At 42.0% G+C, this 15,214-nt stretch overlaps 1 protein-coding gene across 6 annotated transcripts in view; it reads left to right on the top strand.

The window, feature by feature from the left end:
- The window catches only part of ATG2B (autophagy related 2B), a 64,046-nt gene that overhangs the window by 2,864 nt on the left and 45,968 nt on the right, over positions 1–15,214 (top strand). For all 6 annotated transcript variants that reach the window (XR_013228579.1, XR_013228580.1, XM_077323613.1 and 3 more), the window contains exons 2-9: positions 3,888–4,050; positions 5,385–5,537; positions 6,281–6,383; positions 8,052–8,214; positions 8,974–9,153; positions 12,079–12,175; positions 13,131–13,313; positions 14,541–14,695. Coding sequence is in view for 4 of the 6 variants with exons in the window: in XM_077323613.1 (XP_077179728.1) it covers positions 3,888–4,050; positions 5,385–5,537; positions 6,281–6,383; positions 8,052–8,214; positions 8,974–9,153; positions 12,079–12,175; positions 13,131–13,313; positions 14,541–14,695 (1,197 nt within the window). In the remaining 2 variants the exon portion in view is untranslated. The remainder of the gene's footprint in view (positions 1–3,887; positions 4,051–5,384; positions 5,538–6,280; positions 6,384–8,051; positions 8,215–8,973; positions 9,154–12,078; positions 12,176–13,130; positions 13,314–14,540; positions 14,696–15,214) is intronic.

Genomic DNA, 15,214 nt, shown 5'->3' with positions numbered 1-15,214 from the left:
TCTCAATGTAAAGGTAAAGGTAAAGGTATCCCCTGTGCAAGCACCGAGTCATGTCTGACCCTTGGGGTGACGTCCTCTAGCGTTTTCATGGCAGACTCAATACGGGGTGGTTTGCCAGTGCCTTCCCCAGTCATTACCGCTTACCCCCCAGCAAGCTGGGTACTCATTTTACCGACCTCTGAAGGATGGAAGGCTGAGTCAACCTTGAGCCAGCTGCTGGGATCGAACTCCCAACCTCATGGGCAGACAGCTCCAGACAGCATATCGCTGCCTTACCACTCTGCGCCAGAAGAGGCTCAGGTCAACCCCTTAAAAATGTGAATCGGAATGATATTGTTACTGGAGAAACAGTCACAATACTGCTTGTTGGCAGAGCTTACGTTTCCAAAGAAGGCTGCTTTAAAGAATAAAACAGTTTAAAGAGAAACTTTATATAGAAAGGGAGAGACCTGTCTAACTGATCTGTTCATTCAGTCTGTATTCTGGCTGTTGTTCTGGAGGCAAGCAGAGAGAATGAAGAGTCTCTTGTTAGAGAGGAGACTGTGGCACATCATTAAAGACTCCCAGTCAGGAGATGAGGACTAAACCAAGCAAAAGTCCTGGGACGCAAACAATGAATAGACAAGAGAGGCCATAATTAAGTACTCACTGACAGATGTTTTGAGAGTCATGCAAATTGTCAGGATTAGAATGACTGTATGTTAATTTCTTTCTTTGGTCAGAATTAGAATGGTTGTATCTTAATTCCTCGCTTGAAAGCCAGCTGAACTTGCAAAAAAGACTCTTTAGCATTAAAATGCCAGAGAAAAGGAACTTTTGTGACCATTTGGGCCAGATAATTAGTCTAACTGAACAACTCAAGTGTTGGTGAAGAGATTCCAGAGCAAAGTCTGCTTGTGCTGTTATTAGTTTGCCAAAAAATTATGAAAGTGGTATATCCCAAACTGAAGGAAAGGGAGAAATGTCTCTTATTGAACCAATCAACCAGCTTGAAGACACATATAGGGCGAGAAAACAATTTGAGGGCTGCAATAATAAAGCTGAATCAAATGCTAAGCAACTGGCACTGAATATAAACAGCAAGAACATGATTTGCCATTCATGTCGAAAACCAGGGCACTTAAAAAAAAGTCTGTAATGCTGCCAAGCAGAGGGGGTCCCTCTCAAAAACAGACAAGTGAATTTTAAACACCCGCCTTTAAATAAGTGTTATGCTTTGACCCAAGGTTCAGATGGAGTTACACATGGTATTTAGACATGCTCCATGTTCATATGTTGACACAGAGACTTCTTTAAAACCCTAGATTAAATTAAGAAAAAGACACTAAACTAGGCAGATGGCAGATCTGTGTTTGCAGAAAAAGTTGGGTCCAGAACACTGAAATGTTAGCTGCAAAATGGAAAAATTAGAGAAGTCTTGTGGCTGCATAGAAAAATTCCATATGAGGAGGAGGCACAACTGCCCAGCCTGGATGAGGTGCAGCTTATACCTGCACATTTAGCCAGTAACTTGGGTGTGATCTTTGTCACCTCCCTTACTATGGAGGCAGAGATCACAAGAGTAGCATGGCCTGTGTTCTTCCATCTTCGTCAAGCCAAACTACTAGCACCCTACTTGGCCCCAGAATACCTAGCCACAGTGATCCACATGATGGTCACCTCTAGACTGGACTTCTGTAACTTGCTCTAAGCAGGCCTTCCCTTATCCCTGATCCAGAAATTGCAGTTGGTCCAGAATGCAGCAGCCCTGGTCCTCACAGGAACACCTTCTGCCAAACTGTGGCTCTCCGGATGTCCATGGACTACAATTCCCCTGAGCCCTAGCCAGCATGTGTTGACAGGGGCTCATTGTAACGGCCCACGGACATCTGGAGAGCCACAATTTGACCACCCCGGCCTTAGCTCCTAGTTTTGATGAGTCTGGATCTTGTGAAATATGTTTTCTTTCTCCAGCTACCTGCTGCTTGTCCTACAAATCTCCTCTACAGTCAGGGGACCACTGAAAACAAAACACACAGCAGAACAAGGGGACAAGAAGTAACTGGTCAAAATTGATTTCTACTTGCACGGGCTGGGTTGGCAAATCAGGCAACCTGGATAAAAATAACTCTCACTATAATACTTTCTCAAAAATGGATAGACATTTCTCCACTGACCTATTAATGGTGATATTCTCTTAAGGGAAAAAAGCAGAAGTTCAGAAGCACTTTAATGGCTAAAAAGGTTTTTTGTAGCTTAAGCCTTCATGTGTCAGAATTGAAAAATAAAGGGAGAAATACTAAGTCAAATGAAGACATCTTATAGAAATTATATGTAACAAAGCAAGTCCTGCCCCCTTCCCTGCAAGGTGTTTATTTTGTTTTGTTTTTTTAAGGTATTGAGTTCAGAAAGATTTTTCAGGGAGGCCACAGTGGGACAGGCCAATACAGGTACCAGAAATCCAGGAGGACAATAAAAATGCTAAAAGGATAATGTTGTGTTCTAACAACATTTTATAAAACAATGCAGTATTTATTGTAGGTCCACTGGAAAAAAATGAACCTTCTAGAATTAGGTATGCCTAAGAATTCCTGGCATGATGCAAAAATTATTGTGATGGCCATGGAAGTGAAACTCCTGTCTATAAGCCTGTTTGAGGCTTGAATAATGACTGTAAGCAGGTTAAATGAAGTTTTGCATAAACATCTATACTAGGATCAAACAGAGATGTTGTGAAATAGCATTTTATAAATGCAGAGACTTGTATTCTATCACTACACACAGCAAAATTTGAAGCCTTCTGTGGCAATCATGCTTAAAAGTCCCGCCTCTCCTCCAGGGCTCTGAACCAGCGGTCCCCAACCTTCATCAGGTTGGGGACCGCCTCCAGGGGTGGGGGAACTGCTGCGCATGCACGTTTTGGCCACCAGGTGGCGCTAACACACATGCGCACAGTTGCCGCGCATGCACGTTTTGGCCACCAGGGGGCGCAAACGCATGTGCGCGCGGCAGTTCCGTGCATGCCCGTTAGCGTCGCTGGCGCGCCGGCCTCTTTCCCCCCGTCTCGTTGCAGGGGGGGGAGGCGCGGCCGCTGGTGGCCCGGTATGATGGCCTTTGCGGCCTGGTACCGGGCCGCAGACCGGGGGTTGGGGACCCCTGCTCTGAACCATTTCTTGTCATCTTGACTTCAGCCAATCCGTGCTCACAGAACTCCACTGGGTGGGGGGAGGGGAGGTTAGGAGGGGTTGAGCCAGCCTCAGCTTTAAGAAGAGTGATGAAACCAGTTTTACTTTTGGATAGGGAGTTTGTGGCTCTGGAAAGGAGGATCAGCTTAGCTAGGGTTTTATTTGGCTTTTTAGTCAGGGGATCATTTCAGAGAAGAAAGCTTTGTGTTAGTGGGATAAATAAGCATCCTGAGAAAGGCCCACCATGCCTAATGTATGTGTGATAAAACAAAACAAAATCAGAGTGTGATAAAACAAAATCAGAGTCCAGTAGCACCTTTAAGACCAACAAAGATTTATTCAAGGCATGCTGGGGGAGGGGGGAGGGTTTGCATAATAGTGTGTGATAAAAGAGAAGCTTTTAAAGTGCTGAGATATCCTGTCTGGAGGAAGGGGAATCAAATTTCCTTTCGGGGGGGGGGGGTTGTTTACTTGCAGTTTAGCTGTAAAGTTGTTCTCCTATTAGGGTGAAGTCTGTAAACTTTGGGAGTGAAGTTGAGAGCCAGTTCTGGTTATTCGAAAAGCACTGTATGATTTCTGCATTCTGGGAGTGTGCCGTTCATAGTGTTCAGTGGACTTTCTTATTTTAAGCTGTGGAGGTATTTAACGTGGAAGAGAGAATTTTGGATATGGATTCTTTATGCTGAAATAAAATTAATTTTGGCTTTTATCTCTTTCTCTTAGAGTCTTAATGAAATCATGGAGTCAGCAGATGCCCCTCTGGAAGTAACGGAAGGGTTTATTCAGTCAATTTCACTCTCAGTCCCATGGGGCTCTCTGCTTCAAGATAACTGTGCACTTGAAGTGAAGGGCTTAGAGTTGGTTTTCAGGCCAAGACCCCGTCTAGGTAGGTTTATCAAACAACAATATTTTACCATTACCTCTTATTTTGTTCCAGAAATTTTAGCTGTAAAAATATATATTTTTGTTGATTATCAAATGTTATCAACTGTCATAGAATCATAGAATAATAGAGTTGGAAGGGACCTCCTGGGTCATCTAGTCCAACCTCCTGCACTATGCAGGATACTCACATCCCTATTGCTCATTCTTCTGTGAATGTATCTAGCAAGGTCAGTTGTACCACCAGGATTAAAAGCAGATCTCTTACATGTGAATGGCATCCTCAGGAGAGAGAGGATGACTGTTTGCGTGTGGGTGTATTTCTCTGCTTGGAGATGGCATACAAATCTTTTGATTTAGGTGCACCCACTGTCAAATTTGATTCCCAAAGCTGAAGGCATATATATTAGCCTCATCATGAGGACAATCTTGCTTGCATTTGTTGGAACATACATGTACACCCCAATTTGATGAGTGTTCTGTGGACAGGAATTCACCCTCTTCTTGAAATGACAGACCTGTTTTTATTTATTTTATTTTATTTATTTATCATACTTTTATACCGCCCTCTTCCCCCGAAGAATGTTAGTGCTTGTTTTTGCTCTAGGCCAGGCTTGAGCTGCATAGCCACCCAGGAAATATAGAAAAGGTAGACTCCGTGTGATACTGTGTAACCATGTCTACTTAATGCACCATGTGAGCAGGCCTGAAGACAAATCCTGCTTTTCGTATGCAGGCAGTACGATCCTGCGTGAGGGTACCCTTGCACCAAAGGTTTCTGATATACTTTAAATCAACTGCTTTATTCCTACTTGCCTGCCTATTAAAATGACATCAAGATGGCATGCTCACACAATCCAAGGCTTTGCTTTATTGCTTTCAAATACATTTGCAGTGTGTACTGTGAACACATACTGCAAGCTCAAGCCAGGTCTGTAGCCATAGTCTTCCATGCCACCCCCAAATGCTTCATTCCTATGCTGCATTTGGGGATATTGTCTAGAAACATATTAATGTGGCAGAAACAGATTGAATCAATAGCAGGCATGAAATTGGCACTTGATTATGTGGCTGATTAAATTGTGTTACCGAAATTCGTGATGTTGAAGGAGGCCAATTTGGTGAGAGGTTTCTTATCTGCTGATCTGTGTGCAGAACATCTGAAAGTCTGTCATTCTCATATTTGGAAGTCATAGAATCATAGGGACCTCCAGGGTCATCTAGTCAGAATGCTTCTGATTTATGGTATGGGAATCTTGCATGGATGCACTTTGGAGTTAATTACTCTCTAGCTGCAACATATTAATAGGTGAGCATTATATTTCTCCTGTTTCACAGCTTCTGGTTCAGAGCCGATGTACTGGTCAAGCTTTATGACCAGCAGCATGCAACTTGCCAAGGAATGTCTCAGCCAGAAGCTGACAGATGAACAAGGAGAAGGGTCCCAGCCGTTTGAAGGACTTGAGAAGTTTGCTGAAACCATTGAAACAGGTATTGAAGCAGCAGCCTATTGCCACACATTTTGTTAAGTTAAAGTATCTTTACAGTTGAGTCACCATAAGGATTATCACTTAAACCTATCAGTACATCAAGAAATTATTAAATCTTATACAGAAAAAGTTCAAGTTATACGGAATTAATACTTTGATAGTTTTAAATTTATCTTTCTTGGCAAACATTAGGGGGATGATTCAGTTTGTTGCGAACACCATGGAGTCTGGACTTGATTTAGGGTCCAGTGAGTTGTCTTTCTCTCTGTACGTATGCAGGGAAGTGTGTAATAATAATAATTTAATTTTTCTACACTGCCCTTCCCTTCAATGTCATTTACATATGGCCATAAGACCAGTAAAATACAATATACAAAATGCAAAGATAATGATAACAATGATAATAGCACACCATATATAAGGACCAACAACTGTGGCACCCACTGGATACCCACTGGCACCCACTCCAGGCATACTATCTGTTGTGGAGTGATCAGTGCATAGGCTCATGGGCAGGGTAAGAGAACTTGCCAAACTGTATAACAGTCCCCTCTTTGCAACAATCAAGGTTTGTGTCCTTAGTCTTGAAATTGTAGTATTATCTAGCACTTTAAAAATCATATTTTTCTTACACCAAGTAGACATTTTACAGAATTTGGGCAGATATAAAGATTTGAATATCTGAATGCAGTGTAGTGGTATTTTTTTTATATGTGAGTCTGGCTCTATTTTTTCCCCCTATAGTTTTAAGAAGAGTGAAAGTAACCTTTTTAGAAACTGTTCTGAGAATCGAACACGTGCCTGATCATTCTAAAAGTGGAACAGCACTTGAAATTCATATTGAGAAGTAAGTAGTGTTTTTTTAAATCTAAAGTAAAGCACAGGTTTCCCCCCTCATCAATATTCAAGGATTTACAGGATGGAGACTTAGTGATTGATGGATTTTTCTAGACCTCCCTGCCAGCAGGCTTGGAGCAATTCACAGCATTTATATTCCACATACAATACAGTTGAAACCATAATAAACCATAATAAAACTTCATTTTTTGCCTATTTATTAATCTTGAATGAGATACTCCTCAAATGCTGTAGATATAAGGATTTTTTAGGGAGGAAAAGATGGAGTTATTCTACAGAACCTGAATCTACTGATGTTGTAGGGCAGGCTACATATGTGCCTGCTTAGTATAGTAAACTTTTCCTGCTTAATTGGCTCCTGAGGACTCTGGTCAGACTGTAATGGTGGCGGAATCTGAACAGGTCTGATAGAAACTGAACTATTTTCCTAGGGAACAAGCTGGTGATTTTGTTCATCCCTAATTACTCAGTGTATGCACACTTTTCTCTGTCTCTTTAGGTAGTGCTTTGAATGCAAAGTATTTGTCATCTCTATATTTGCTGTTTCAAATTAATTTTCCATTTAAAACTGTTGAATAACCGCACAAACAATGGAACTCACCATACAATCTCCAAAGAAGTATCAGCGTCTGAAAGTTCAAGGCCTAGAATTTCATTTTCATATAATAAATGGGGAAAAGTTGATTAATACCTAGCCTTTGTCATAAATTTACTTGATCCAGAAACTGTATCCCACATGAAGAAACAGGCATTCTTCATATGACCATTTATGCACTGGGAACTTCACTGCCCCAACTCCCATGCAGGAGCACAAATAGGGGGCGGATAAGGTACACCAGGCCAAATGCTCCCCCATGTGGGTGCAGGAAGTGGTGGGGCAACCTGCCACGTCTAAAACTCCAGCCTGCAGCACAGCATGAAACCTCCAGTGCATAAACGGTTTATGTATAGACTCTTCTTCTTTTTGTCTATTAGCTGGCGATTGGTGGAGCAGGTTGTCCTCTCAGCCAATATGCTGCTGTAGGTGCTGCTGGATTTTTTTGCCCTGTTTATAACATGTTTCCACTGTTGGCCATTGGTGGCAGTAGTTTTGGCCATGTGGATAGTCAATCACTGGTTTCTAAGGCCTTCCTTGATCTGTTTAAGCCATGTTTTCTTTGGCGCCAGTTGTTAGATCTTGGTCGTTCTCAACAGAGGAGTTTATGAGGCCGTCTGCTGGTGTTCATTCTGCAGACATGACCAAACGATTGCAGACTATGCTTTTGGATTTGTTCTTTAATTTGTGGCTGGTTGTCACATATTTTCAGAGTTGTCTCATTTCGATTACGATCACATAGAGAGACACACCCAGAATCTGCTGCAGGCATTTGGAAGATCTCGAGTTTGCTTATGTATAGACTCGGTCTTTAAATGGGCGAAATGGGGGACATCTGCTTTGGCCTGGATGGAGATGTTCTTTACAGAAAGCAAAGTGTGCCTAGTGGGGGGAAACATGCTTTTGATTGCACTTCAAGGATTTCAGAATTTAGACCAAATCTTTTAAAGTTTTGCTTGTTAGTCCTTAAAATACTCACCAAGACTCTTCTTTTTGCATTAGTTTGCAATTGGGATTTTTTGTAGTCTGTCCTGATTTCATAACCTTTCCCCACTCTTCCAGAACAATGTACTGTGACGAAACTGCTGATGAATGCTCCGGAATTAATGTGCATCAGCCCACAGCTTTTGCTCACAAATTACTTCAGCTCTCAGGTGTTTCTCTCTTCTGGGATGAATTTCCTGCGTCATCAAAATCATCTCCAGTGTGTTCAACTACACAGTTGGTAAATTAAAAAAAAATCTTCTATTTTCTTTTAATAATTTTATTTATATAAAGTGCAGTTGCATTAGGATTACAGACTAATGAGAAGTACAAAGAGGTAGAAATATTTTTTGTTCTTAATATGCACGCATGTATAATTCAACAGGTCTGTTACATATTTTGCGATACAATAGGATACTTTCATGCATTTATTCTTGGTAAAGCAAAATTTTCCTGCTTCATTGACTCTAGATCCTATAGAAGATTAGTTTTTTAAATTCAAGTTTCTTTCATTGCCTACTGTGGTAGATGGAGTGAAAACCAGATTTGGGTGACTTGTTGGGCCTATCTTGGATTTTTACTTTGGAGAATTAAATTCATTTATGAAGATTAGCAATAGGACTATCAGTTCATCTTTGAGGGTTTCAGGGAGGATAAATAATTTTTCTAAATTCAGTGTGATGTGACGTATGCTCATAAAATATATACACAGTCGAGAAAGTCATATCTTCATTTCTTCCATGCAGGGTTTGGCCAAAAGAAAGTCTCACTTTGAAAGTAAAAAAAATGGCTTTGATACTAAAAAAAAAAAGTTTTCGTTGTTTCATTCCCAAGGCTTCATAACTTTGTTAGGCATTAAATAATATCATGGTTCTGCTACAGCTAATAGTATTGTTTAATTATTGCTTTATAAAGCTGTCTTTATATACATACCAGCTGGCATATGTAATGTTCTTACCGATCTTATATTTTCATTCCTTTCCTCCAATTTATTTTGAAGGCAACAGAACCAAAGCTTTCACCTAGCTGGAACCCAAAAATTGTGTACGAGCCCCACCCACAGCTAGCCAGAAACTTGCCAGAGGTTTCTCCGTCAGACCCTGTACAAATATGTAAGCTGATTGGAAGAATGGAGCTCAGTCTTACATTAAAGCAAAATGAAGTGCTTCCTGGAGCAAAGGTTAGTTGTAGTATCCTAGACGTTTGTATTGTTTAGCTGTTGACAAAAATTGCAATCATGTTTGTTTATTTAGAACATTTTAATACACCTTTCTGTGAAACAGGAACCAAGGCAGGTTGCAGTGGTAATAAAACCAGCATACATTTAATAATCCTTGAACTAAAACCAATATCTATTTAATCCATAAAAACTAATGACAAATATAATTAAAATTGTGGCCGTGTCAAAAGCCCTCCTGAATCAATCTAACCTGCACAATTTATGGTCTTTCCATTGCTGTGAATTACTCTGAGGCCTAATGCAGGTGCAGTGCTGGGGATTCTCTCTACTTCCCTATTCCTTGGATATTTCTTTCTTGCATTCTTCTGAGTTTGAGCCTGGATGCTTGGATATGTCTAGAAGAAGAGAAGAGGTTGAGTCCTGTACAATGCCAGTAGAATGTGTTGGTGGATGCCGATCTAGCCCGCCTTCTGAAAAGGTGATGCTGGGATTTAGACACCCAGATGGGCTAACAGCTATGCAGAACAAATGGCTGCAGTGAAAAGGACAGTCAAAATCAGGGGTAGTCAAACTGCGGCCCTCCAGATGTCCATGGACTACAATTCCCAGGAGCCCCTGCCAGCGAACGCTGGCAGGGGCTCCTGGGAATTGTAGTCCATGGACATCTGGAGGGCCGCAGTTTGACTACCCCTGGTCAAAATGGTCCCTTCTCTTGCATCTGCGGTGCCCCTCCCAGGCAGTAGAAGTCTTCTTATGGCAAAACAGCGACTATATAGAACTCTCTAGGGATATTACTGGAGTATCTTTGTGATTCCTTTCTGGTTTCAGTGACTATGGCAATGACAGGAAGAATGTGGAAACCTGACAGCTAACAGTTTCAATAGCATCAGGACATGTAGTAGTTTTTTCCTTCCCTGGGTGAACATAATTCGGCTGTAGTCCCAATTCTCCTTTGACCTATGAATGAGTCAGTGTATCAAGGGAAAAGCTCTGCTCATCTTTTGAACTGTTTTGAAAAGGGTACAGAGGAGAGCGACGAGGATGATCTGGGGCCAAGGGACCAAGCCCTATGAAGATAGGTTGAGGGACTTGGGAATGTTCAGCCTGGAGAAAAGGAGGTTGAGAGGGGACATGATAGCCCTCTTTAAGTATTTGAAAGGTTGTCACTTGGAGGAGGGCAGGATGTTGTTCCCGTTGGCTGCAGAGGAAAGGACGTGCAGTAATGGGTTTAAACTACAAGTACAATGATATAGGCTAGATATCAGGGGGGGGGGAATTCACAGAGTAGTTCAGCAGTGGAATAGGCTGCCTAAGGAGGTGGTGAGCTCCCCCTCACTGGCAGTCTTCAAGCAAAGGTTGAATACACACTTTTCTTGGATGCTTTAGGATGCTTTGGGCTGATCCTGTGTTGAGCAGGGCGTTGGACTAGATGGCCTGTATGGCCCCTTCCAACTCTATGAGTCTGTGATTCTAACTGAAAAGTATGTGATCTGTGGTCACCTCAGAATTGGAAAGCCAGAATGGAGGTATGCCAAGCAGATTGACTGGAAAGCAAGAAGGCAGCTAAAGAAAAACGCAAACAATTCTCTTTGGAATTGTTAATCTCGCAGAATGAAGAGCTGTCTCTAAGCTGCACAGCAACATCTTTAGGGAACAGGCATCACCACATTGTTTATAACAACGGGATCAGTGCAGAAAGAAACACAGGGACAAATCACAGAGTTGCTTCTCTCCTTCTCGGCAGACTTCTTACAGCAGTATTTGTGGAAGAAATCGGGGGAAAAGCAGGAAAGGGAGGGGAAGCTATAGGGCCAGAGGGGAAGACAGGCACAGAGCTTTTACTGTTGAGAATATCTGAATACAGTTCTTCTTACGTTGGTAGCCTGTTGCATGATGAAGAGACGAAGAGAAAATGAAAATAATGTTAAAGCCTAAGGAGGGACAGCAAGAAGAAACAATGTTTTTATCCTTGCATATTTGTATGGCATATGCTTAAGTGCCATTAAGTCACAACTGACTGAGGGTGACCCTGTAGGTTTTTCAAGGCAAAAAAATGTGCAGCGGTGGTCTATCATTGCCTATCTCTGCATATTCTCCCATCCATGGCCAATCCTGCTTAGCCTTCCAACCGCCACATGCTTGGGGTAGTCTGCGCTATTCAGGCTGTTATACTTGCTGTCAAAAAATCCAACTGAGATCATTTAACTCAGTGGTTCTCAGCCTGGGGGTTGGGAACCCCTTTGGAGGTCGAACGACCCTTTCACAGGGGTTGCGGCAGGGCGAGCAGCTTGGACAGGCAGAGTGCGCTGCCACTGTTGCCGCTCCGCCTGCAGGTGCCCACGTTTGGCCGCCAGCCACTCCAGCAGTGTCTCCAGCGCAACATAGTCTCCCACCAGGCACTGCAGGTGGTGACACAGAGGCAGAACTGAACTGAGAAACCCTGGGAAAAAATCCAATTTATATACATTCATGAACACTGTATCTTCACAACATTTGGTCAGCTTCGGTTTAATTTCTGTGAAAGAACACCTGCATAATTTTATGGTTGGGGGTCACCACAACTTGGGGAGCTGTATTAAAGGGTCGCGGCATTAGGAAAGTTGAGAACCACTGCTCTAATCCACACTGGCTTAAAAAAATTAAGTTCTCTTTGATGTGGCTTTTTTGTAAGCCTTTTGTTTTCTGCATGGAAGAAAGGGTCGTGGCATTAGGAAGGTTGAGAACTACTGATTTAAGTGCTGAAAATATCAATAGTTAGCTTTCATTATCAAGGTGAGTATATAGTTTGTGTGATGGGTTTGTAGTTTGGCTGAGTCCGTAGAACATGGAATTTAAATGAGAGAAGTTGTAAGTTCATTTGGTAACCTGTGCGAAATCTGGTCACTGAAAATAATTGTCTTATTCCATGCCCTTTGTTTTTTAAAGTTGGATGTAGATGGACAGATAGATTCCATACACCTGTTCCTCTCACCCAGGCAGGTGCATCTTCTCTTGGACTTGCTAGCAGCCATTGCCGGACCAGGTAAGTAGAAGCTGCGTTATCTACTTTTGTCAGAGGGGAACACTGCTGTATTATAAGTCCTGGACAGTTTAATGATCCAAACTTTAAATTTTTTGACATTAGGGTTTCAATTAAGTTAGTCACTTTTAATTAAGTTCAATTTATTCAAATGTGGAGGGAGTTTAAAATTTGTCTAAATCTCTCCTGTAAGCTTAGAACCATAGAGTTGGGACCTCCAGCGTCATCTAGTCCAACCCCCCTGCACAGTGCAGGAACTCACAACTACCTGTCCACCCACAGTGACCCCAATTTCATGTCCAAGTGACCCCCCCCCCCAAAAAAAATCTCCAGAATCCAGCCTGTCCTGGAGGAAATTCACCTACCATCCCACATTGGTGATCAGAAATTCCCTGGGTATGCAAGGAAGGGCCACAAGAGACAAACACTGGCACATCCCTTCCTGCCCTCCCACTCACAATCTGCCTAAGCTCGTAAAATCAGCATTTCTGTCAGATGACTATCTGTCCTCTACTTAAAAACTTTGGCTGGGTTGTACCTGAGACTGTAAGCCTTTTATTTGCATTTCAATAATCAAATAAAAGACCATTCTAGGCTAAAAATACGTACTGAAAACTTGAAACATTACTGCTTAATGTTGGAAATGTTGAAAATATCCAGAGTGGGTCTGAAAGCAGCTTAATTTCAGAGGCTAACTGCAATTTTTGTTTGGATTTCTATACCGCCCTTCCATACAGCTCTGGGCGGTTTACATAGAACATTGTAAAAATAGTTACATTTAATTATAACAATCTGTCAGAAAACAATCATAACATAACATAGCATGTCACTTATTTGTTGGCACCAAAGCAAGAGAGGGTTCATTAGTTCAGAAGTTGCTGCACAGTTATATGGTGAAGGGATTTTTATTGGGAACTGAATTAGAAGTCAAGTCTCTGTATCCTGTTTTTGGCAACAGAAAATCCCAGCAGGATGGAATTGTCGAATAAAAATCGGAAAAATCGACCAATGCAGCAGGAAGACGAGTATCGGATCCAAATGGAGCTTAAGCGCTACTTAAGGAAAGACACTTTGCCAGCAGGAGCACCGTCTGATCCGAGTTTTTATGAGACGGAGGCAGCCAGAACTCCTTCAAGTCGTGGTGAGCAGGAATGAGCGACATATTATCAGATCAGTGGAAATACACCATGTAGAAACAGGCAGCACTGCGAGAGATTCAGCCACTTTTCAATGGCTTTCAGTCTACTTGCTATTATGTCTCAAACTACTGGCCTTCTGCAGATAGGTCAGGATCTGCAAGTGGATTGTCTGAAGTGACTCGTGTCCTTAGTTGGGTTTCTGCCCGCCCTCAAAAAATAAAGGTCAATATAAGGAAAATGTGCTCGAACCTCTGTAGGGTAAAACGTGTTGTAAAACTGTATATTGATATGTATTAAAATTAAAAACCCAAGGCTTAAAATATAGTCTCATTAAAATCCAATTGTACATTTATACTGATGCCACCACTGACCAGATGCGTTTCAGCATCGCTGCCTTTATCAATGGTTCAGCATAAATAAAGCAGCATACATAAGATACAAGAAAAGAAATACAGTAGGCTCCCTTTACATACAATGATTGAAAACATTTAATATTTAGGACACTATGGACCTTAATCGATTCTATGGCCCAGGAGGCCAGATAAAATTCTTTGAGGCCTCTTATGTTTCTAAAGCAGGCCTTGGTCCAGATGAGCACGTCCAGTGTCTAGTGAGTGACATATAGGGGCCAGCCTTTCTCCGAAGTATGCTAAGTATACTTAGGTGGGTTGCACCAGCAGTGCTTCTCTCTTCTTCTCTTTGTTGTTTAAACATTTAAACCATAAAGGTAAAGGTATCCCCTGTGCAAGCACCGAGTCATGTCTGACCCTTGGGGTGACGCCCTCTAGCGTTTTCATGGCAGACTCAATACGGGGTGGTTTGCCAGTGCCTTCTCCAGTCATTACCGTTTACCCCCCAGCAAGCTGGGTACTCATTTTACCAACCTCGGAAGGATGGAAGGCTGAGTCAACCTTGAGCCAGCTGCTGGGATTGAACTCCCAGCCTCACGGGCAAAGCTTTCAGATGGCTGCCTTACCACTCTGCGCCACAAGAGGCTCATTATTTAACCATAGACACCTGGAATTAAGAGATGTAAGATAGAACAAGGGCCATTGTGTCTCTTGACAGTAATCTACAATATGTAAGTTTGTATAAGCATGGTCTGTATTAGTCACATAACGTGCTGGGTTTTCCTGGAATAGTATTGACTTCTGAATACTCTAACATTAATATTTTTCATATCAAGCAAGGTATGTAAAAACTTCTCTTCCCTCCGCCCCCCCTTTCAGAGGAAGAGGTTTTTTTCTCAATGGCTGACATGGAGATGTCTCATAGTCTGTCTTCTCTTCCACCTCTTGGAGACCCACCAACCATGGATTTAGACCTTTCTTTAACAAGTACATATACTACTACTCCTGCAGGATCTCCACTTAGTACAACAGTGGTATGTTACTCTTAATTATTTAATCTTTGTTCAATCAATAAGTTTGTGGCGTCCTTATATATAGACATCTATGGTATATGATTAACTACCAGTTCCATTTGACCAGAATGATTTCCAGTAGGTGCCTGGACAAGGTTTGTAGGAGGATATTATGCGTCAGAAAAGCGCTGTTTTCACACCTTAACGCCTACCGTAGGCAAGGCATAATTAGATATATCCTTGATGTAGTTTTCTGAGGTCTGTTTCTGTTTACTTGCATGTGTGTTTGAGAATTTCTGCCCAATAAATGATGGTAGAAAAAACCAGTTTAACTTTAGCTGAGAAGAGTATGGGTATTGACATGGCTTAGGTCTTCAGACAACAACTCCATCTCTCCCACAGCCAGTGGAGAATCTTTGTATTGAGCATTGTAGAAATGAGAGGCAACATTTCTTGAGGAGGAAGTGAAAGCCTTGGCCTTTCGTAGCTCCCACACAGATGTTGAAGGGGGATTCCCTCAATGTTCCAAATTCAGTCTTC

This window comes from Paroedura picta, chromosome 2 (assembly GCF_049243985.1).
Source record: "Paroedura picta isolate Pp20150507F chromosome 2, Ppicta_v3.0, whole genome shotgun sequence".
Lineage (NCBI taxonomy): Eukaryota > Metazoa > Chordata > Lepidosauria > Squamata > Gekkonidae > Paroedura > Paroedura picta.
Note: the sequence above shows the minus strand (reverse complement) of the source record. Positions and strands in the feature narration are given on the sequence as shown.